This window comes from Triturus cristatus, chromosome 6 (assembly GCF_964204655.1).
Source record: "Triturus cristatus chromosome 6, aTriCri1.1, whole genome shotgun sequence".
In the NCBI taxonomy this organism is placed as follows: domain Eukaryota; kingdom Metazoa; phylum Chordata; class Amphibia; order Caudata; family Salamandridae; genus Triturus; species Triturus cristatus.
In genome coordinates, this window is record NC_140589.1 from 234,672,419 (window position 1) to 234,696,806 (window position 24,388).

General features: G+C 47.3%; 1 protein-coding gene across 2 annotated transcripts in view; it reads left to right on the forward strand.

Moving 5' to 3' along the window:
• The window catches only part of PFN4 (profilin family member 4), an 85,794-nt gene that overhangs the window by 59,436 nt on the left and 1,970 nt on the right, over positions 1 to 24,388 (forward strand). For both annotated transcript variants that reach the window (XM_085609158.1, XM_085609159.1), the window contains exon 4: positions 221 to 326. In XM_085609158.1, coding sequence (XP_085465284.1) covers positions 221 to 326 — 106 coding nt within the window. The remainder of the gene's footprint in view (positions 1 to 220; positions 327 to 24,388) is intronic.

Sequence of the window (24,388 nt, forward strand, 5' to 3'; positions counted from 1 at the left end):
ACACTCCCAGGGGCACAGCCAAGTTTTTTCTTCTAGAGCATTTCTCCTTCTGCAGGGCCAGGCACCCTCCTTCTCTCTCTGATCATTCATGAAGACATTTATGCTGTGTATTACTCTCTGCATTATCCACTGCCTGCACTGGCAGAACATAGTACATTAAACCCAGAAATTTATTTTAACCTATTATTGATTTTTCTTTTGATATTATTTCACTTCCAAGGTGGACCAAGGACTGATTGTAGTGAAAACAAATACCTATATCCTGGTGGCGACGTATCGTGAAGGAATGTTTCCAAGTTTGTGCGTTGAAACTGTAGAAAAATTGGGTAAGATAGTAAAAACAGTAGCAACCAATGTAGATTATGTTGAATGTGCTTCTTTTTACCAGTCTCAAAATGCTTGTGATTTCTTTCTATTTTTTTTATTAATACCATAGGGATGAAGCCTATTGCAAGCTAGCAAAACAGTAATTTGATGTTATCATTAATCACAAATACTGAGCCCTTTTTAAAGAAATTCAATTACAGGTCTTGGCTTCAAACAACAGCATTTCCAACATAAGCCCATAAAATTAACCATGCTCTTTAGATTTGTAGTACAATTCTTTCGTTTGTGGTAGCCTACATTGCAACAAACAGCAGTCTCTAAAACAGATGACTGCACACGGTCATCCTTAGATGGATCTTTATTTTATCTTTTTTATATCCTTTGTTATTGATTTTACCATAAGGACATTTACGGGTATATTGCAGTGATCCACACCATGATTACAGTACAAAATATATAGGTCAATAAAGTTTCCTCATTGTTGGGAGGACAGTTGAATGGTTAGAGTTGTCAACTAGTACACTTTTAGGTAGTTACAATGAATTAAGAGGAATTTGAGAATGGTCTCAGAGCCTAACCAAGATCTTGGTGTACTTTTTTGGACTCCCATGAACTCTACAAATCGACTCCTCTGTTGTAGCACAAATGTTGATCCCCCTCAACCATTTCTTCGTTGGGGGAGGATGAGAAGGAGAGGAGCAGATGGCAAACACCAGCATCTCACAATGCCTCTCTTAGCTACAACCCTCCCCACAGCTACAAGTATTCTGTCACAGCATGGGCCGCCTCATTCATCTATAATCTCCAATAGCACCAATTTAGGATCCATAGTGATCTCCCTACCTACAATGTCACCCAAAACCTGTGTGATCACTTTCCAGTATTGGAAGATAATCAGGTATTCCAATCAGACTTTATAGAAGGGATCCCATCTAATACAGCAAGGCAATAGACTTCTGCCCATCTTCCATATGCGCTCAGGGTTGTAATAAAATCAATGGAGGTATTTGAACTGTATCAGGCAAAGGCGAGATTAAATTGCCACAGTTCTGACTGCTATTTTTTTTCTCAGCCCATTCGTTGTCATCTATTGGCCCTACATCCGCCTTTCACTTAGAGAACAGTATAACCATGAAACTCCATTGACCCCAAGCTCCTTAACTACTAGCTTATCTTCCAGGGGATTGTATTCTGGCTCGACTTTCAACTTACTACGGTAATGTTCCTGTAGATTCCGAAAGACCTGAGATTTATGCATTTTATTAACTGATGGCAAGGCCGGTGGTATAGAGGTACTATATAGTAAAGTCAACTGGTCAAGTTCAGTCTAAAAGCTGAGCAATATCTGTCCCCATGTAACCAATTGTTAATCGGGATGAGCTGTGTAGCCTGATGACATAAATTAATATTGGCCCAGCCCAGGACCCAATCATACATACCCAGAGTGCATTTGGCACAGGATACCCTGGCGTTTTGTTATCCCACAAAAAAGGCTGTCAACGGAGATTGGATAATCCCGTAAAAGGGGGGTGGCAGTGTAAAAGGGTGGTTCTGCAAAATATACAAAAAGTGAAGAGGGGGAAATCATTTTGAATAACACACCTCCTACGCTATCATTGATAACAACATCAAGGCCCACGTTTTGTATTTCTTGTCTTAGTCTGTTAAGTAGGGAGACTATGTTGCGGTTGCAAATTCTCCAAGTATTGGAAATGATCATCCACTTCCTTCACGCCCACATCTGCAAGCCATCTAGGGTGATTCCCCATAAGATGCACATTAGTGAACTTTTCTTAATTTTCCTTTAGTCCAGAAACATTGTTATAGACATTTAGAATCTCCATAATACGCAGAATTGAAGAATTTTAGTACTGAACAAAAAGGAGCATGTCGCTTGCGTATAGCGATACTCCATCCTCTTCATTGTTGGACCAGTAAAAACACTGTATCTGCGCATCCACTCGTATCCATTCGGCCAGGGGGCTACTCACCAGAGCGAACATGAGGGGTGACAGTGATCTGCCCTATCTGGTGCCACTATGAATCGGAAATGAGACAGGCAATACTCAACTTACCTGGGCCCAAGGAGGCGGGTACAAAATCTCAACATAATGCAGGGCCAACATTCATGATTCATTCATTTTTATCCCTTTCAGGACTGTACAATCCTCCTTTGTAAATGCATTTTTGTTAACCGCACATACGCCGTACACCGTAGAGGATTTATGTAGCAAACTTTGCATGGTATTTACTATAACTGACATCTCAAGTCTATCTTAGAGGGACAGTAAATATTGTGTATCAGTTGTATAATTTTCTTCGCTGATAAATAGACCAGCACCCATTCTTATTTGGTTGCAATTCATATTAGCTGGTGACAGACCTAACCACTCGGCCTGACTTTCTAACTAGCACAGTACTGATTATCTAAGCATATGGGATTTAGCGAGCCCACCATCAGTAGGGTGAACACCTCACTCCAGGTTGTTGCAGACACCATCTCCAGTCCTGAACTTTGCACCTACTTATGTTTGATTTCAGGTGCATTAGTCTAATTAGTTTAATGGAAGTAAAACAAAACTACAATACCCAGAATGCATTATACTATCACACAAAAGTCTAGGACTGGAAACAGTGTCCGTAATGGCCTAAAAGGAGCTGGCCACCATAAACGTCAGCGTTGTAGCTTTAAAGGGAGCGGTAGGGAAATGGGAAATCTGTTTAAGTTCATTAGGTCTCGTGCCTAGCGTTGCAGTGCGCGGCATGAGACCTCTTGTAAGGGGGTTCTGAAAGCTGCTCCCACGCTCGTGCGTGTGATCAGGCTTTCGTCGCCCGCCATTGGCTCAAGCCCCAAAATAGGGCATGCAGTTGGGCAAAGGCGGGCGCATGTCTTGCCTTTGCTCCGCCCATTCCCACCAGTGGCTAGCACGTGTTCGCCTCGCTGCCGTGCACCCTTGCCCCCGCTCCTCTGTGGTGCGCGCGCACCACTGGTTTCGTTTTCCACCCCCGCTCCTCTGTGATACGCATGCTCCACTGGTTCCTCTCGTCTCTCCTTATCCCTCTTGTCCCTCCGCTGACACTTCAAACTTCTCTTTCTTACAGATGCTTTATTAATGAATACACCAACCATATTATTCTACAGTCACAAAACTGCCCCAAGGTGTTGTTTGGAGTAGTAAAGGAGCTCTCGGGTGACACTTGTCAACCCAAGCCCCCAGGCCTTATCCCTAAACAATGTAATGATTTGGCGACTTTTTTCATGGATAAAATCTACTTCGAATTCCACAATCACCCTAATGTCATTTCAAAACCTCAACCCAAAACTCCACGTCACCTCACACCTCACAGGAAATAGCCCAAGTAAATAGCAACAATTTGCTTAATGAATGGTTTCCCCTGAACATTCTTTCCTTTCGTAATATTCTTACAAGCATTAAGTCTGGTTCCCCGCAGGACCCTATCCCCCCTACTGTACTTCAAAAACTAGATCTCCCCATACTCCTCTCTATCATGCAGCTCCTAAATATATCACTCCAGGAAGCTTCCGTTCCTGCAGCCTGGAAGCATGCAATGGTCCTCCCCTTACTAAAAAAAAGCCAACTCCGACCCTGAGATTCTCTCTAATTTCCGCCCTATTTCCCTGCTTCCCATCTTCTCTAAGATTTTGGAAAAGCATGTCAATCTCCAATTGATCAAGTTTGTTGAAGCTGAAAATATTTTACATCCTTCTCAATCGGGTTTTCGTGCCGGTTTTTCAACAGAGTCGACCTTACTGGGTGTGACCGAAAATATTTGTCAATTAATGGAGAAACGGTAGCACTTATCCTGCTGGATTTAAGTGCAGCATTTGATACCGTTTCCCACTCCTCTCTCTTAAAAATTCTCAACACTAAGGGCTTCGGCGGTAAGGCACTCATGTGGCTGTCTAGCTTTCTATCTAATAGGACTTTTCAGGTCTTCTCCTCTATGGCTCATTCCCGGACTCAGATATCTTCGTACAGAGTGCCCCAGGGCTCTATTCTCAGCCCATTGCTTTTCAACATATATGTCAGTCCTTTGGCCACAATAGCAGAACAAGGAGGCCTGACTATTTATTCCTACGCTGATGACACCCAGCTTATCTAATCGCTCTCCCGTAAGGAAACCTCAAAGTCACCCTCTCTTCAATCAGGGTTATTGAAGATAGCCGACTGGATGCACGCAAATAAACTCAAGCTAAATGGAGGAAAAACCGAACTCCTCATCTTTGGTAATAAAAAATCGCTCTGGGGCCCCCAACATTGGCCCTTCCCATCTCAATCAGCACGCAACCTCGGCATCGTCATTGATGATCAACTGACAATGAAGCAGCAGGTGATTAAAGTAGCTTCAACTTGCTTTGCTATTTTAAAGTGGCTTCGGAAAATCCTGTGGATGCTTTCAGCTGCCAACCAAGAACTGTCGTTGAGGCTCTGGTGATTTCCAGACTGGACTACGGTAACGTGCTCTATCTGGGTGCCGGCAAGGAAGTGCTCCGCAGACTTCAGGTGGTCCAGAATTCCGCTGCTAGACTGCTCTGCCATCTTCCCAGAACGGCCCCCACTTCTGGTGCACTCCTTGAACTTTATTGGCTGAGAATTGACAATTGCACCAAATTTAAAGCCCTCTGTTACATGTATAGAATAAACATGGGCTCAGCCCCCCACTATCTTAGCGCCCATGTCCAACATTATCGCCCTTCACGCTCACTTCGATCCTCAAATCAATTAAAATTCCAGGTGCTTAGAATCAAACGAGCCAGAATGGGGGGACGATCTTTTGCCTTTTTAGCTCCCTCCCTCTGGAACTCCCTTCCTATTCACCTACGTCATGAAAAGCAGTACCTTAAATTTCGCAAGGACTTAAAGACATAGCTCTTTAATCAGTAAAACCTATCAAAACTCCAGTGGCCCTGCCTCTTGTCCTCCATTGTCCCCAGGTGCCGGGACACCTCCGAGTAGCTGTGCACCATACAAATCTAATTTAATAATAATAATAATTAATGCCTCGCCTGTTCGTAAATTCCCCCTTTCAGTGCTGACGCCCTTAACTTGATCCTCCTCTTCTTTAACTGGGGATAACTGTTCTCGTTACTTATCAATGCCCCTCCTTTGGTCCTCTCCCTTCTGAATGTTAACGTCACTTAAGTCTTGTGGCCCGCCCTCCCCCTCCCTAAAGCCTACTTAGATGTTCCCGCTTCTGTGCCGCAGCGCGTGCTCAAAACCTCCGTAGCGCCACGTGTTCCAGCAAATTAGGTCACAATACTCCTGCCACGCGCTGTCGTGCTGCCACAGAGACGTCACAGGACCGAAACGTCCATCTGAAGGTAAACGAAGGACATTACTTGAACACAATCTGCCAAGCCTGGGCTGCAAGTACATGGAATTTAAAGTAGTGATTCTAACGGGGAAAAAAGCCTTACTCTTATCGAGGAAAGTTTAATGCAGCTGCGATGGGATTCGAACCTGTGACCTTGATTCTCTCATCCACAGTACGGGTGACAAGCATTGGCTCCTGCATAGCGGCAATTTCCACTATATGTGAGTGTAGGTTTCAGCAACAGAACTTGAAAAGCAGATACTCCGCCCATCGGCGCTCCGCAAACCGCACCGTCTGTTCTGCGCACCTGACCTCTGACAGCGCCCAAAGGTATGACAACAACCATGTACGACCTGTGCAGCACGACAGGAGCATGCGCAGTCTTTAGAATGCCTCGGTGAGAATGTTCCCATGTCTCGCGGCTGCAACCCACCCACGGCACTTAGGAGCCGGCCAGTGTTGTCAGATTGGGCTATTTCTCGCACAATTGGGCGACATTTTTCCCATTTGTGCGGGAAAAACCCATATCGGGCGGGGGGCTACTTTTTGGGCGGGTTTAAGCCCATTGTGCGCAAAAATACTGCTGGGGCGGCGCCAACCATGAGGAGTCTGTTGGCATGCGCTTGCTGGTGAATGAGCGACGCGCAGCAAGCTGGATTGAGGTATGATTGGAGGAGGGAGGAGAGGTATGATTGGAGGAGGGAGGTGGTTATTGGTGAGGTACGGTTGGAGGAGAAGTATGATTGGAGGAGGGAGGAAGTCCGGACGGAGACGACCAGCCCAGCCTGTGCGCACAGTGCGTGTGACGACGTGACTAACTCTCTTGTCCCTCTAATGATTCCGTATATGCTGTCAGCAGCCCTGCCCCTTGCCTTAGTCCATGTATAGCACACAGCACGCCGACCTCCACCCCACTGCCACCACACGTGACTCTCGCGTGCCATGCGCTCTCCTCACTCAGGCTCTCAGCAGTTTTGGTGCGCTTTCCAAACTGACTCGTCTCTACTCAGGAGGAGCATCTCTCTCCCGACTCCTGGTTGACGACGATGTGCGTGGTCAGGCTGTGTGATCACCCGCCCGCAGGCCGCATCAGGCAGACTTGCTCCTTGTAATGTGGGGTAATGTAAAATGCACCTCTCTCTGTGTAGTCTGATGTCTTGCTGTCACCCACCTCTCCAGTACACTCAGACAGCCTGGAGGAGGCCAAAGGCCAGCCTGGAGGAGGCCAAAGGCCAGGGCAGGGTAGGGACAGATGAGGTACAAGAGCTTGGTGACTAAGTCTCACTCACATGGTGGGTCATCACTGTTGGAGAGATACTCGAGACTAGTAGTGTCTGTGGTACTGTGACTGCAGTCCCAGACAGTAGCAGGCACTGGTGGTTAATCTTCTCGTTGTCTCTCTCGTGCATCCCCACGTGCTCTGGGGTACCTGGCCTGGGCTGGCTGGCCTGTGTCTGCACTGTCTGCTGCCAACAAGTCGCGGCCCGACCCCAGCCTTCAATCCCTGTCCTTGAGTAGCTGCCTTCAACTTCAGGAGGACACCAGGAGTTGACCAGGATGGTTTGGTTGACTGACAGTATCCTGCCCTAATCTAAGTAAGTGACATAACATTTAATTTTTACCTGTCTGTCCAGGCTACCTATACTGTACGAGCTTGTCTAGGTTGAGATTCATCCCACAGAGGTAGGGTGACTTTCACCAGCTGTCCCGGCATATTTCTGCAATTTTGGCTCATGTCCCGCTTTTTAGAATGTGTAGATGGAAACCATTGAGAGGAACTTATTGGGTGTTGTAAAGTTGTACTAGTTGGCAGCTATTATAAGTAAGCAATTTAATTAACAGATATGTTGCTGGATTTAGAAATTACCATTTTATTTATTTTCTTACTGCTTCTCTGTTTCTATGTTGATAAGAGTTGTCATTCTGCAGAGCACCATTGATGTAAAATTGTAGTCCTTCTATTTTTGCAAAATGTCCTGGTTTTTAGTTGTCAAGATCTGGTCACCCTACAAAGAGGGTGTGTGTGCACTGACCAATGCGTCATTCCAGTCAACCTCATTTGTAAAAATAATTAAAGGGTGGCTGATTTTTTAAGGTATCTCTCTGGTCTGGTCCCGTTTTTGTTATGGATATTGAGTGAAAGTTGGAAGTACACCACATGTGAAGTTACCCGAAGGTGAGGGGCAGGCCTGTGGAATGCATGTGTGGATGTGAAAGCATGGAACTACCTTCCCTGTGTTAGTGCCTTTTACCATGGGACGCGTGTGTTAATTTGCCAAATCATTAGAGGGAAAATGTGTAAATTGTATTTTTTTAAATATTGGACTTGATGGTTGGTAGTTTTTTGAACAAGTTGGCAAAGCAGGTTTTGTGTTTGGGTAAAATGATTCCTTCATAAAATAGAAGGCATTGAAGTTGCAGCTTTAGCACGTGGGGGAACAACCTAGTTAGTCAGTAACCTAGTTAGTCAGTATGCAAGCGACCTCATGGCGTGTGCCATCACAGCCCATGATGTCACAATGTGTGGCATCACAGTAAGTGACATCACGCGAAGTGACATCAGATCAGAACCCACACATTTGTTTTGTAGTATATAATGAGTACATTAAGCACATTATGAGATTTATCAAATTGTGCTTTAGGCTTGTGCTGCAAAAGTGACACAATCCCAATGTAAAATGTGGAGCTCAACACATAGTACTAACATTGTTTTTAAAACCCTGCTATAAAGAAACTGGCAAGAAGGAGAAGCATGGTACAACATCTGTTATGCTTATTTGGTTGCACAGTCTGTGTTTTCTAATATTTTATGGGGCTAAGACATCTGCAGGGGTGCCCAGTAAATATCAGGGAATAATAATTGGTGAGAACTCTAGAGGTTAATGTATTTGTCGGAGAGATCTCTGCTTTGTGTAGTCCCAGATCTGAATCAAAGTAATGTAGAAGGTTAATGTGTCTCCTGCAAAACACATCATGTAATATGCAGATGACAGATTTTTTTTTTTTAATGTAGCTAGGTTAGTGGGCTACTGCTTTGAACACAGATTCTTTTGTTCCTTGCAGTTCATAATTAGTAAGCCTCTTACTATTGCACAGTGAGCTATTTGTGACTGCTGCTTCTTTTAACCTTCACAGTCATGCAACACATCTTGTACATTGATTTACACACTTGCATGATTTATTGTCGGTGTCTTTATGTAAAGCACTCTGATACCTAGCAAGGGAAATACAGAAGGAGGGTGATTAGTAATATTATAGTATATATGCAGATGTGCAGAGCGTAATATATTTATTGACACCGTTGAGTGTGGGGCAGGACCATGACTCATGAGAATGGAAGCCTCCAGTGAGTAGCATTTCCCAGTTAACTCCCTCCCACGATCTGTATATTGAATAGAATGTATATTTGTCCTTAAAATTGTTTCTGATGACTATTTGTGCATAATTTGAGACTTGCTACTTTGGGCTGGTTTTTGGGCTGGAACTGGTCTGCGTTGGGCTGGATTGGGCTTATACTTGAGCAGCTTTGGGCTTGGGGTGGGTCTCAAAATCTGGCAACACTGGAGCCGGCCCATTGACATCCATAGAATGGGTACTTTATAAAACTTGTTTGTATGTAGTGCTTCATTCCGCGCTTCTCCTTTCTAACCGCTGTAAATAACAGGCGTAAAAATAGTCCCGTTCAGCAGTGCTAGCTCAGAACAGACAGTGGGGTCTCTAGATGTGAGTTTTACGGGGGAGGAGCACACAAGGGGCCACAGATTAAAAAAAAATACACACACATATATATATATATATATATATCTATATATATATATGTTTATTTTATTTTTTTATTAAGTAGACTATCAATTAAATATTATTATTAGAGTGTCTCAGTCTGTCCTATTGTCTTCACATCACTCTCTTCTGCAGTCTCTTTGTTAGACATTTACACTCCTTTTCTCCTCATATCTTTCTGAAATACTCAATCTGCATATCTCACGCTGTGTTTTCCTCTCCAGCACCTTCTTTTTACATTCTATTTCACATACTTCCTTGCATCTCCTGCACTTCACCAATCCCCCCACGCACAACATACCCGCTCACCTATACGCACTGTATTTTCTTGAACTTTCACCCTGTCAGTATTTTGACAGCTGTGTTCATCCTTCCCACGCTTTTGCACGTAATCCAAATTATAATTGGCATGCAAGGCCATTGCTCTGTGTGCTCCGCGGAGAGGCCAAGGCTTGGATGAGCATGCGTTCAAAGCCCCTTTATGACACAGTGAAAGGCACTGTGACAAATTCACACTGCATTCTGCCAGGACTCCACAACTGACAGTCGTGGCCCACCCACAACCTCAACCCACAGAGCTCCATAGAAGCAACACGTTTCACACTAGGCACTATAAATGAGTAATACGTTGCATGAAAAACTACGGAAACATATCATCCCGAGAAAAGCAAATACTTTTAGGGAATGCAAGAGTAATTAAAACATGAAACTTAAACAAGAACAGCATTTCTTTTCCGCGGCTGAGGCAGTTTCTGTTTTGACCTTTTCGGTCGTGCTTTCTTTTTATCTATCGTTAGTGCTGGGGTATATCAGAACCACGTTATTAGAACTGGAAAACCCCGGGGTCTCAGCTCTGTTTACAATTCAATACTGTAGCCTGCCATTTAGACCCCCAGGATGCCATTTGTCCAGGATTTTACCGACACTTTGGCGTTTTTATGTCAAAGCCAAGAAGCAAATTGAAGGAAACAAGCCAAAGGCAGTATTTTCCCCATTTGAAAATAAAACTTTAAAATGCAAAAACAAAGAAATCCCTTCAAAAGTTTTTGAGAGTTACGTCAACTAGTCACCAATAATTATCAAAGCAAATAGAGGCAGTATTTCAATATTTAAAAATACAGAGGATTTTACACAGTTCAATATTCAAGTATAAGTTCCCTGTCTGTGATGTCGTGATCCTGACGCGATACGCTTGGGGCGTACGCGTCAGGTCACGTGACTTAAAAAGAATAAAAGTAGGTCGCGAGCGCGCGTACGCCACTGAGGCTACGGCGGCGGACCACGTTACACACCCACACTGTCTCCGCGTAATTATTTACACCTGCTAGGCCTGCAGTCATGAGCCGCGAGGAGAACTGCGGAGGTGTCGCCCGACACCACAGAAACTGGCGACGAGGGCGGGCGTACCCTCGCTGACGCGTGGTGCGCTGGTGTGGCGGCCGCAAGCACTCTTCTCGGCTCACGGCGCTCGTGCCCCAATGCAGTGCGGTCGGCTGATTCGGCTGATTCCAGCACCCCCTGCGGCAGGCCTGGTGCGCGGAACGATCGCGCTACCGGCAGAGCGCATGTGGCGCGTGCAGGAGGTGCGCGATCACCACGTGGTCCAGGCTTGGAAGTGGGCCGAGTTGTCGCCCCCACGGGAGTGAGCTCAGCGAGTGCTGCCCGGTGCCCTACAGGAGGAGAAGCTGCTCTTGAAGTTGACTGTGAGTACTGGTGGCTGAGTGTCTGTGGCCCCAGGTGGGAGGAAACCAAGATATCCCCACATAGCAGCAAGGCAGCACCACTGTTGCACCCAGGAGAGTTGGCCCAATAAGCAGGAGTGTGCCCGGTGAGAGGAATACCCACGAGGCCAAGAGGTCCGACAGGCAGGATAAGTTCACGCAGAGGCCCAGGGGGACAACGCACCGAGCTACACGCCAGCCATGTCGACGATACCGCCAATAGAACCCTTCATAGTGGAAGGGTCACCGTCTTCGGTCGCGGCGAAATGGAAGGACTGGGAAGACCGGCTACGCATATTTTTCGAGGCCACCAAAGTCCATAGGGACCAGAAAAGGGCAATGATCATACACCTGGGTGGAAAAGACATTCACAACATTGTCAAGACGCTCGTGGAAGCCACTCCCAAAACACACCTAACGCCGATAGCTGCCCTTAACGAACACTTCGAACCGATGGCCAACCGCGATTATGAGAGGTTCATCTTCCGACAAGCGCGCCAACTTCCGGAGGAATCACTTGACACGTATCACGCTAGCCTAAAGAACCTGGCGGCTACGTGTGGCTTCTGGGACGAGACGGAAGAAATTAGAGGGCAGATCATCCAGGGGTGCGCATCAGCCAAACTGCGAGAGCGCATACTGGAAGAGTCTGGGAAGCCATTGGCGGAAATCCTGACGATGGGTCGGACCAAAGATCTGTCGATAGCACGGGCGGCACACATGGAAGCGGTTCTTCAAGCGCCAGTGAAGACTGAACCTGTAAATGCGGTGGCAGCGAAGCCCATGCAGAAATGGGGCAAGAAAGGAGCGGGAACTTCATCCCCAGAACAGCCAAAGTCGTGTGGATACTGCGGGGGACCACCGCACGCAGCAGCAGAGTGTCCGGCGAAAGGGAAGAGATGCTCGGGGTGCGGGCGTTTCAATCACTTCGAAAAGGTATGCCGGTCAAAAAAGTACCGCAGGCCCCGCCGAGCGGCGAACACCATCAAGGAAGGAGATCCGATACCCAGCGACATGGATGACGATAAGGAAGAGGAGAGAGTGGTGCACAAGATTCACATGATTGGCACCGCCACACGCAAAGCAAGATGGCTACCACAGTGTAACATCCGGGTAGGGTCGCAAGAGGTCACCGCAGTCGTGGACACCGGGGCTACCATCAACATCATGGCCGCCACCTTACACAGCACAATGCACCCGAAACCGGCCTTACACCCCTCAACGATAACAGTGTATGCATATGGCCAAGAAGCACCGTCGACAATACGTGGACGGTTCAGGACAGTCATCTCCCACGGCACGCAGTCGGTTACCACTAACATCTACGTCACGGAAGACGGCCAGGGAATGCTCCTGGGATGCCGAGCGGCCGAAGATCTAGGAGTGGTGACATTTGCCTTCGGAGTGCACCAGGAATTCATGCAGCACATCCTGGGCGAATTCGAGGAGGTATTCCAGGGGATTGGAAAATTCAGAGGGAAAGAAATCCATCTCCACATCGAACCAACGGTTCAGCCGGTTGCCCTACAACACCGGCGGATAGTGTTCCATCTAAGGCCGCTGGTGGAAGAAGAACTCAAGAAGCTAGAAGCGGCAGGGATAATTGAAAAGGTGTCAGGCCCCACTCCATGGGTGTCCCCCATCGTAGTCGCCCGGAAGCCCAAACAGCCGGGCGCGGTGAGAATCTGCTTCGACATGCGACTCCCCAACGTCGCGATCAAGCGGGAACGCCACATTACTTCCACAATAGATGATCTCATAGGGGAAATGGCTTGTGCCCGGTGGTTCTCGAAATTGGACCTCCGGTCTGGATATCACCAACTAGTACTGGACGAAGCCTCCCGAAATATTACAACTTTTTCCACACATGTGGGACTCCGGCGATACACCCGATTAAGTTTTGGAGTGTCTAGTGCCGCGGAGGTGTTTCAGAATGTGATACAAGAACTGATTGCAGGAATCCCGGGGGCAATCAATGTCAGTGATGACATTATGATCCACACCAAAACCATCCAAGAGCACAATGACCGACTGATTCAAGTGCTACGCCGGATACGAGAGGCTGCCCTCACGCTACACCGAGAGAAGTGCGAGTTCCTATGCACTAAACTGCAATTCTTTGGATACACCTTCTCCACGGAAGGGGTGAACCCCGATCCTGAGAAGGTGAGGGACCTCAAAGAAGTGGCGGCTCCCACCAATGTCACGTAGGTTCGCAGCTTCCTTGGGATGGTCAATTACTGTGGAAGATTCATCCAGGACTTGGCCAACCTGATGGCCCCCCTGAGGGAATTGACCAAGGAATCCACCCCGTGGAAATGGGGAAGTGAACAAACCCAGGCATTTGAGAAAATCAAGGAGTCACTCTCAGAAGCCACAACGCTGGCGTTCTTCGACCCCGCCAAGTTAACCCTAATTGCCGTGGATGCTGGTCCGGTTGGGCTGGGAGCAGTCCTCCTACAAAGGAAGAATCCTCAAGAAGAATGGGCTCCTGTAGCATTCGCGAGCAGATCCCTCACCGCGACGGAGCAAAGATACTCACAAATAGAAAAGGAGGCTATCGCGATTCATTGGGGGTGTCACCATTTTCATTTGTACGTGTATGGGAAACCGTTTGTAGTAGCGACGGACCACAAGCCGCTGGTGTCACTTTTTTCAAGGACCTCAACCAAGCCACCGCCACGAATTGAAAAGTGGATGCTGCAACTACAGAACTATAATTGTAAGATAGAATACCAACCCGGATCCAAAAATCAGGCCGACTACCTGTCCCGCCATCCTCGGAAAGCTACAGCCCAAGAAATGGAGGAAGCCACTGACACGGAGGAGTATGTAAGATGTGTCACTGCTCGATCCTGTCCCATACCCATCTCCATGGCCAGTCTCCAGCAAGCCACCAGCCAGGATGAGTGTCTGCAGCGCGCCAAGGGAGCGGTCCGGAGCAACAACTGGAACAAGGCCAAGGATGAGTGGAAGAGTTTGACAACCCTGGCACAACGGATAATGGACAGCTTGTACCATGTACGAGATGAACTCACCGAGGATGATACCGGGTGTCTGCTGCGAGGGCATCGGCTGGTAATCCCTACGTCGCTAACACAGAGGGTGGTAGATCTGGCCCATGTAGGACCTCAAGGCATGGTGAAAACAAAGTCGCGACTCCGCACAAAAGTTTGGTTTCCACTCATGGATGACCTGGTAGAAGCCACGGTCCGAACCTGCCCCTCCTGTCAGGTCACGGGGGAGTCACCCCGACCTGCCCCTGTCATCATGGAACCTCGGCCGAGGGTCCCTTGGTCCCGAGTGATTGTAGATTTCAGTAGTCTTCCGGACAGACGCCACACCCTGGTAACCATCGATGACCACTCGAAGTATCCTGAAGTGGAGATACTGTCGGCACTCAGTGCAAATGAAGTCATACCCAAGATTGAGAAGATCATGGCTACCCATGGGCTCGTGAAAGAGATCAGGACGGACAACGGATCCCCTTTCCAGAGTCAAGAATTTGCTACATACCTGCAAGCGCTGGGCATACATCATCGCCGAATTACTCCCCGCTTGCCACAAGCAAACGGGGAGGCCGAAAGATTCATGAGGACACTTAATAAAGAAATACGTATTGCCTATGATAAGGCTCAGTCCGTAGAGTTGGCCATATTCACCTTCCTCCGGAGCTATCGCCAGACACCTCACACGACCACTGGAGTGGCTCCCGCACATCTACTGATGGGAAGAATTGTCACTGACACAATCCCTCACCATCCAGAGTGGCGACCAGAGACCCCTGAGGACAGTGCTATTGATGCCAGGCGACGGAACGCACATGCTCATGCCAGTACCTGGCGAAGAGCTGTTGTACCCAATATCCTCAGAGGGGACACCGTGCTCCTCATGAACAGAGCGCAAGGAAGCAAGTTCCGTTTGAACTTTTAGAAAGAACCATGGACGGTGGAGTCTGTCAAAGGAACTTGCATCATGGCCACTCGTGGGAGGGAGAGAATAACCAGAAACGTATCCTATTTCCAAAGGTACAACCCACCGCAAGGAGAAGCAAGCCCCGAAAAAGGGGGCTGCCCCTGTGACCCAAGGGGTGCTGAAGGCCGGGTGGAAGATGGTGCCACCGGAGGTGGAGTGACAGAGTTGGCCACGGATAACCTAGGAGAAAATGACTATCCATGGCCTTCGCAGCAGCGAGGGACGCCTGACCCACCACTGAGCCCCAGGCGACAGTCTCACGAAACTGTGACTCCCAGTGAAGAGCCATGCGGAAGTCCCGGAGACTCACAAGGACGAGGGGCGTCGCAATACCATCTGCGGAATAATCCTGAGCCATCCTGTCGTCTTAAGGACTACCTCACGTAAGACTGTTCCGTATATTCACGTTAAATTTGCACTGTTTGGGGTAAGAGTGAATATCGGGCGGGAATTCCAATGTCAGAAAGGTTTTGAGATAAAGTTTTGATTTTGTGTTTGTTGGGGAGGAATGTGATGTCGTGATCATGACGCGATACGCCTGGGGCATACGCGTCAGGTCACGTGACTTAAAAAGAATAAAAGTAGGTCGCGCGCGCGTGTACGCCACTGAGGCTACGGCGGCGGACCACGTTACACACCCACACTGTCCCCGCGTAATTATTTACACCCGCTAGGCCTGCAGTCACGAGCCGCGAGGAGAACCGCGGAGGTGTCGTCCCACACCACACCTGTCTTTTCAGGATTTCAAAACGTGGAAAATGCACGTGTGCTTCCCAGGGAGGTAACGGTGGCCACTGCAGTCTCTACGGCGCAGGGGGCCTCAACCTTTTAGGGGGGCCTTGTACTTCGGGGGGAGCCCTTTAAGCTCAAGGCGAATGCATATTTGTGATATATGCAGTGGTCGAAGTGGGGGAAAAAAAAGTAGGGGAACTGTGGGCGGAGAATCAGAGGGTGGGAATAACCCAAGTATTGGCTCAGTGGGCGGAGCCAGAGTTGTGGCCAGAAAGCGCAAACATCCCAATTTTTAGTATTTGTTTGGCATTTCACTGCCCAATTTAATCAACCTATGGATACACATGATTATTTAAGTTTATAATGAGTTATTGACATTAAAACACATTCACAAAGTGGGATATGCTTCTAATCACAGAATGTCCCAAATATGATAAAATGTGGAAGCACAAGCCATTTGTCGCCGAGCCATGGAGTTTATCATCAGCACTTCTCCCTTTTTCCACAACAGCAGTTCAAACATGAATGGCAAAATATCCTAGTTTGCAAATGTTTTCTATATAATTATGGCTCTGCCATATTTGCCTCCTAATGCAAGATCTGCTGCATGATCTGACCATTTAAACTAATAAATTGTTTATAGCTCAAACGTATCAAAAGTTAATACAAAATGTGACTTGTTTTGCTGCAGAGTGGATGGCTTATTACAAAGGTTGACTGATCACCTTTCTCACTGTTGCATTTGTATGTTACGCTGGTACTAATAAGGCAAACATTTTCCAAAGACTGTTAGCATGTGTACACATGTCAAAATAATAAAATATCAGAAAATATACTGCATCACGCGGCAGCCTTTTTTTCAATGCATAATTTAGTCAACACTGCAGCATAATTTTGTCCTCCTTTGCTGCATATTTTAATTACAGTGGCCCCACAGCAAGCAGCACATGCTAAAAGTGCTTGTGAATGAAGCAGAGAGACTGTGAAGTTTGCGATCTTAGTTTGGTGTGCTTGCAAATTCTGCATTGCCAATCCCTGGTGAGTTGCAGCTACTACTTCTGAAACAAGGCCAATGGAGCTAACTATGGGTGAGGCAGACTGGCCTCAAGGGCAAGGCCGGCCTTAGCACTGGTGGTGCCCTGTGCATTAATGTTTGTTATTGCCCCCTAATGACCACCTCTGCCATGGATTCCCTCACTACCACCCTTTAACAGTGCCCCTCAAGTCTCCATAACCACACTCTCTCTCAGATGCATTTAATTTGATTTACAGTGCCACTCATACCAGTGTAGGGTGTCGAGCACTTTACATCACACACATTAGACAATCAATATGTGTGTAAATCACTGTATAGAAAATGTTACATAAGACTAAGGACTACAAGGTGTAGGAGTCACATGACAACCATACTACTAGGCTGTATAATTTAATAGTGATTGGTCTGGAGAACCATAAACTCAGAATTTAAAACGTAATACCATGGTTGGGGGGTTCTCTTTAATAAACAGAATTGATTTCTATCCAAAAGAACACTTTTTAAAACATAAGGATAATCAAAGACCGGGGGGGGGGGGGGGCGACATGATGCTCTAATTTATACCTTGCAGTTTGTATGCAGTTCTTAGATGAAAGTTAATAGCTCACTGTTGTATGTTAGGATTTTAACTTATAAACTGCAAGTCACAAAAGGATCTCTCTGACAAAAGCAGTAGCCCACTGGCCTATTTACAATATGTGCACTTTGTGATCTGTGTAGGATAGTGGAATCTGACTGCATGGTTGCCTCTGTTTTATTCCTGGTGTTTTGCTGGTTTTCAACTTAGTCTGGCTGGGATCCTGCTATTCAGGACCCCAGCCTATCTGCTTTCTCCCTTAAATTGATTGCAAGTACTACAGGTACACTCCAGATTGGATTCTGGGGTACCCCTATAAGTCCTTAGTATATGGTATACTATGTACCCAGGGCCTAGGTACCCCAGAGGCCTACCAGGGGCTGCAGCATGTATTGTGCCACCCCTGGGAAGCCTTGCAAAATGACACCACAGGTCTGCTACAGCAGCCTGGGTAAGGTGGTGCATGCACCCCTTACTGAGATATAGGTTCACTATATCTCTCCATATCACTGCACATATAAACCTATCAGTCACCCCTATGGCAGGCATTACCAATTCTGAAGGCAGGGTGCTGGGTTTTAGTTGAGAGGGTGCCCATGCATGAGCAGAGCCCCTCTGCAGCCTTTGGAACCTTTATTCCGGGGTTGTTTGTGATGCAGCCAAACCATACACTCTTAAGTGCATTATAACCAAACGGTAAATGCTAACTTTGGGATGGCTGCATGGAAACATGTTGTGTTTGTCAACCACTTTGGAATCATACCCCCACACCAGTAAATAGTGTGGGAGTATGATCCCACCCATCTAGAGGGAGAGACATGACAGCACCGGTATACCTGGTACCAGCTAACAGAGCACTGGCGTCACAAAATGGATGCTGCCAGCCACAGACACGATTCTGCCCTCCTGCTGCTGGACAAAACTCCAGCATGGGAGGCCTGGACAATAGGTTTCCTGACACAGGGAGGTGTCACCACCTCCCGGACAGGCTTTAGTGTATTGGGGCTGGGTGGGTGCACTCCAAGAGTGCTTTGAAGTTCAGCACTGGGAGCACATTTGGTGTCCCTGTGCACAGTCCAGCTCAAACCGGTTGCAGGGGCTACCAGCCCCTGCTCTGGTGCGAAACTGGACAAAGGAAATGGGTGTACTCACCCCTCTTTCCTGACCCTCCTATAGGTGGGTTCCTAGAGTTTGTCCCACCACTTCCTTAGGTATAAGAAAGGAACCCCTGGCTACAGGACTTTAGATTATACCTGGACGAAACTGTGATACTGAATCCTGGAACTTCGACGATCTACATTGAACTAGATGAGTGTAGAATCTCCATTGGAGTAAAGGAGTTACTCACCTGCAAGGCAGTCACCAAAGATGCATCTGACCGGTTTGCATCTTCGAAGCTCCCGCCGGACTCCGAATAATTTTGCAATGCAGGAGGTGGGTTTCTGTGGTCTTAGAGGTTGATCAGTGCCCACAGCAAGTCTTCGGCCCGTATTCCTCGTGGCGACTGTGCAACCCGAACCCCTTGACACCGCGTCACTTTGCAGAAGCATCAGCTTTCCAACGACTCCTGCAGCTGAGCTTTGGGTTACTTGTAGCTCTGACCTGAGCAGCATTTTCACAGAAGATTGCCTGCCTACACTCCACGAGTGTTCCGTGAGCTGGCCCTTTGTGTTTTCTCTCGAGGTCCCTTCGCGATCCCTAGTCAGTCGACTGGTGGGTCCTTGTGAAGGCAACTTTACTTCTAAATGGGCTTACCTGGTTGCTCCAGATGTGCCCTGACTCTCCATTGCATGGGGAATCTCCAGGCCCTTGCTGGTCCACACCGAAGCATCTTTTCTCTTCCTGCATGGGTTACTGTTGCCAAGGCTTGTTGTGTTCAATCCGAGCTCCGACACCGCAGCACTCGACATCCTTTGTGGAACAGTTCGAATCCAGCTCCTGGTTGTCGTTGACACCTCCTGGTCCTCATGGCTGCAGAGTCAAGCTTCACCTCTTCGCACCTGAATCACCCGACATCGGTGGGCATTTGTCTATCATGCCCCTGGTCACTGGCAAGTGACCCAGACTCTGTCCCCTCTGCTTTCCGGTTCTTCTGATCTTCGATCCAGGCTTGGATCACACTGGACACTTTTCTCTTTCCCGGCAGCAGCACTTTACAGCAGATCGCCATTGAAATCAACGACGATTCCCTACACCATTTGACACCTATGCACCCGGCTTCCCTGGGTGAGGTAACTCGAGTACTCCGGTGCGCCCGTGGGTGCTGGCCCTAGAACCCCCTAAGTCTAAAGGGGTTTGTTCAAAGTCCTCAACTTCTAAAATTCCAACCACGACTTTCCCATAGAATAGAACGGGGCTCGCGCCTGTGTTCTCACACTGCACGTGTCTCTCGTGGGTCTCCTGTGTCACTACCTTGGGTGGTTCCTTGGGGTCCCAGCAATTCTACGTGCACTAGGCACTGTGTCTAGTCAAGTCGTGGTTCTTATACCAATTTCTTAATATATGGTTTGTTCTGCCCCTAGGGCCCATTGTATATTGTGCTATTTACTGTCATTTTAGAACTGTATTATTGTGTATCTCATAAAGAGATTAGTAGTGAATGTTTAGAAATAAATACATATATTTTATATATACCTTGTGTGGATCTCCTTTCATTTAGTAATTCAAAAGGTTATAATCTGGTAAACCAAGCTGCTTTACACTCCTTCAAAACTTAGCCTGAAGGCTGCTCTCCATAGCTACCACTAGGATAGCTTTCAATAAAGGACGTCTTTAAACCTATCATCAATAAGGGTTGTTTGTACTGGTACAAGGTGCCCACTATAACTAGTGGACAGCATAAACCAGGCCAACTTCTCACAATCTGCATGGTACATGGTCTTTGCAGCAGGCACATTAACCCTCTGAGCTACCTTTCCATGAATTAAAACTTCCACTAGAAAAAATGATCTCTCTCTAGGAAGAACATTAAACACCAGAGTCATCATGATATTTTTATTGTTGCCGAAAATTGCTGGAGGCCAGGAAGTAGGCAGCAAGCGCTTTTAAAACCTTAGTATACTTGCAAACATAATGCCTCCACCGAAAGTCAGCACCCGGTGCGGTCACACCGGTTGCACTGCCCTAGAGCTGGCCCTTCTAAAGGGTCCTGTGACCACAGTGACAGAGTCACTGTTGTTGAAGGCTGTGCTGCTTCATAGGCCTGCCCGCAAGACTGGAGATGAACTTTAGTATGCATTGTGGTGGACAAGCCTTGAAGGTTAAACTACACTTGTCATGCTAGAATCCACCTGCTGGTGCTACGACACCAGCGCTTCTAAGGTCCTGCGCAGCCTTCTTAGGTCTAGCATAGGAATGTGCTCCCTCAGGGGAGTGGTCTGGAGGACTGGTTATTAAGGCTGAACCTGGTTCTCCAGTTCCAAATTCCATAGCTCTGGCCATAGTGCCACATCCTCTCCCCCACTGAACACCATACTGCCCCACTGAGAAAAATTCACAATGCCTTCAACTACAACCCAATTGTTGCTGGCACATGGATGCGGCTCAATTTAAATTACGCACTAGACAAGAGCAATATGCGGCCTACAAAAAGAGTAACAACATCCTGGAATAAGCAAACACTCATAGGGAATGCAAAATTTAGCCAACCATGTGAAATGTAAGCAGGAACAACATGGTTACCTTAACGCGTTTACACTCACTATTCAGAAATCAGTGAGTGCTTTTGCCTGAAAAGTTAAGGACATGATTACAGGGCCCTGAATGTACCCATTTCAATGTCCGTTGCTTATATCCTTACAAAACGTAAGCAGTATGGTAAAAATACCACATTCCTGGACGCAGAGCCGCAGTACACATTTTGTTTTCCAATCCACACTTTGCTGTACCTCCAGCATTGATGCACTAGTTGCAAGCCCAGGGAAAACAAAGACAAGAAAACAACAATAGCGCTTCACTGGCAAACTCTGTAAAAGTGGCGCTAATGTGTTTGGGTGTGAATAAAATCAATCTGGCCAGTTTGCTACCACTCTGTCCTACTTTATTTAGGTATTTTTCATATTTTTAACCTTTTATTCCAGATGCTGCACTTTGGAATTAAAATACGACATTTCCAGCAAAAATGTTTTTCTTTTTTGGATCCATTTCACAGGGAAGCAAATAAAAGAAAGGAGAGGAAAGACAGTGAAAACCCCCTCTTGAAGACTCCGTTTTCAGTAAGAGAAGAGCTGCTAGACAGGAAGAGAGGGACGAAGGAAAGAGTGGGGGGGTGGGGAGCAGCTGAAGCGGCAGAGCAGAAGTGGACACTGTATTTTCTTCTCTGGGCAAGAAGGAAAAGACAGAGTCCTGTTACTTCTGTGCCTTCCCGCCCGTCACGAACGCCAGGAACCCCGAGCTTTATTTATAGGCGGTGGCGAATTCTTGCGTCCTTAGACACATTTTCAAAATAAACAAGCATTGGCATAGCCAATAGGTCTCGCCTTTGGGACCTTATAAGTGTTTAGCGATGCAACAGTTGCATAACTAAATACTTATAAGGTCCCAAAAGCTAGACCTATTGGCTATGCCGCTAAAGCGATCGCGATCAAACATCAAAGCGGCCGCGAAAGTGAAAGTAATCGCGATCAAGCGCGGAGCGCGCGTATATGCACTGTAGCTCTAGGCTGGCCATGGTAGCACTTTTTTGAGCTCTCTCAAAAAGTTTCGCCAGACCAGCGCATGCGCTGGGTCAGGCGAGACCTAAAAAGTAGGGTAACGGACTCCTTGGAATTGAAGAAGTAGGGGTACGCCGTGCCCTGCCGTTCCCGCCCACTTCGACCACTGGATATATGGGAAAATCAGTGACCCCGTCACATTCGGGAGGGGGGGGGTATCATTTTGTGTTACACTGCAGATGCTTCCCTGAGAAAGGTGCCAATCCTAACTCCAAGAAGCATTTCAGTTTTCGGCAGGCGCTGAAAGCAGAGGTCTCAGGGTGACGGCTTGTGAGACAGCGGGCGCAGTAGCACTCATCATGATAATAATGTGGTATTTGCTTAGTGCCAACTTGTCATCCATTTCGTCTTCGATGCACTGTATACAGAAGCTGCTATTGTAAATAGTGAAATAATTGAGACCTCTCTCCGCTGTGAAGTGTATGCCCCTAGGCGCTAGCGTCCTCCCCCTGAGAGAGTCTTACGGCCATCAGTGGCACTCAAGGAGGCGGCAGTCGATTGGGGGTGGGTGTGTGGGTAACTCCAAGGCTGATATGTCCCCCCGAGCCCTCTCACTCACTCACTCCCCCCCCTTCCTTTCCATCTTGTCGATCGATACATGGCAGCCTTGTAGATTTCCAGCACACTTACTCCCGCCATGACAAATCTTGTAATTAGATCAGGCTGCCATGGCAACAGACAGCGGTCACCCGTCCATTCAGGTGTTTATATGTTGTGAGCTAAACATTACTTGTGGAGCCTTTTCATATGGGTTTTAAAAGGTGAACAATACTTCTCTGTGCTGAAGTGAAAGATATAATAACAAGCATTTGCAATGCAATAGGCCTCGTATTACTGAATGTTTGAGCTATTGGTGTTGGATTATTATTAGCAATGCCAATAGCTCAAACTTTAATAATGCGAGACCTATTGCATTGCAAATACTTGTTTTTAACCAATGGCCGGAGCTTGAGAGAATGTGATGGAGGACGGGGAGTGTAGATTTAAGATTATTTGCAAATTCCTTTGATATGTTTTTTTAATGTTTGCTGTGACAGGAGTTGATTTGGGACGATATATATGAGACAGGGTGGTGTTAATGTTAATAATGATTTATAAAGCGCGCGTACACCGGGTGGTTTCATGGCGCTATAGGCTTTGAGAGCTAACAGTGAACAGCATTAATTATAGGCTTGTGTAAAAAGCCACGTTTTAAGGGACCTCCTGAATTACAAAAGGAGGGTGCAAGAACGGATCTCCAACGGGAAGGAGTTCCACAATCTAGGGGCCAGTGTGGCAAATCTTCGTCCTCCTAGACGTACCCGATTGGAGACGGGGATAGTGAGGAGAGAAAGATGGGCAGAGCGTAGGTTCCTAGAGGGTGTGTGCCTGAGTATCAGGCAGTTAATGAATTTTGGTTTGTTGCCATTCAGGGATTTAAATATAAGGCAACCAACCTTGAAAGTACAGCGTTGGGGGATTGGAAGCCAGTGTATTTCCTTCAGCAGAGGGGTAGCTGGTTGCCATCTAGGTTGGCGAAGAATCAGTCTGGCTGCCTGATTTTGGGCCATCTGCAACAGTTTGAACAGATAGATCGGCATACCCAAGTATACAGAATTAGACTAGTCTAGATGCGATAGGACAGTGGAGGCTACCACTTGGATCAAAGCTTTCTGTGTGAGAAAGCGGTGTATTTTCTTAATTTTCCTCAGTTGAAAGAAGCATTTAGAGATGACCGAGACCACCTGAGTTTTCAGTGACAGGTCACTGTGGAGGGTGACTCCTAATGTTTTGACCGATGGGGAAGGGGAGGGTGGAGGTCCTAGCTCTGATGGCCAGTAGTGTGGGCCCCAAAACCTATGGCTGTCCCCAGTAAGAACAAGCTCTGTCTTGCCGGAGTTTAGTTTAAGGTGGTTGTAGTCCATCCATTGTTGAATGTGTAGCATGGTGGCCTGAAATTCGGTCACGGAACTATGCGGGTTGTCTACCAAGAAAACCAATTGTAAATCATCCGCGTAGTTATAGACCGTCATATTCCTATCTTTGAGGGACTGAATCAGGGGGACAATGTAGAGATTGAACAAATGGGGGGAGAGAGCGGAGCCCTGTGGGACGCCACAGTTGGTTTTATGCCACGGGGCCAAAAAATGGTCTTGGCGGACGGCCTAGGTCCGGTCTTCCAAGAATGAGGTAAGCCAACCAGCCGCCGCGC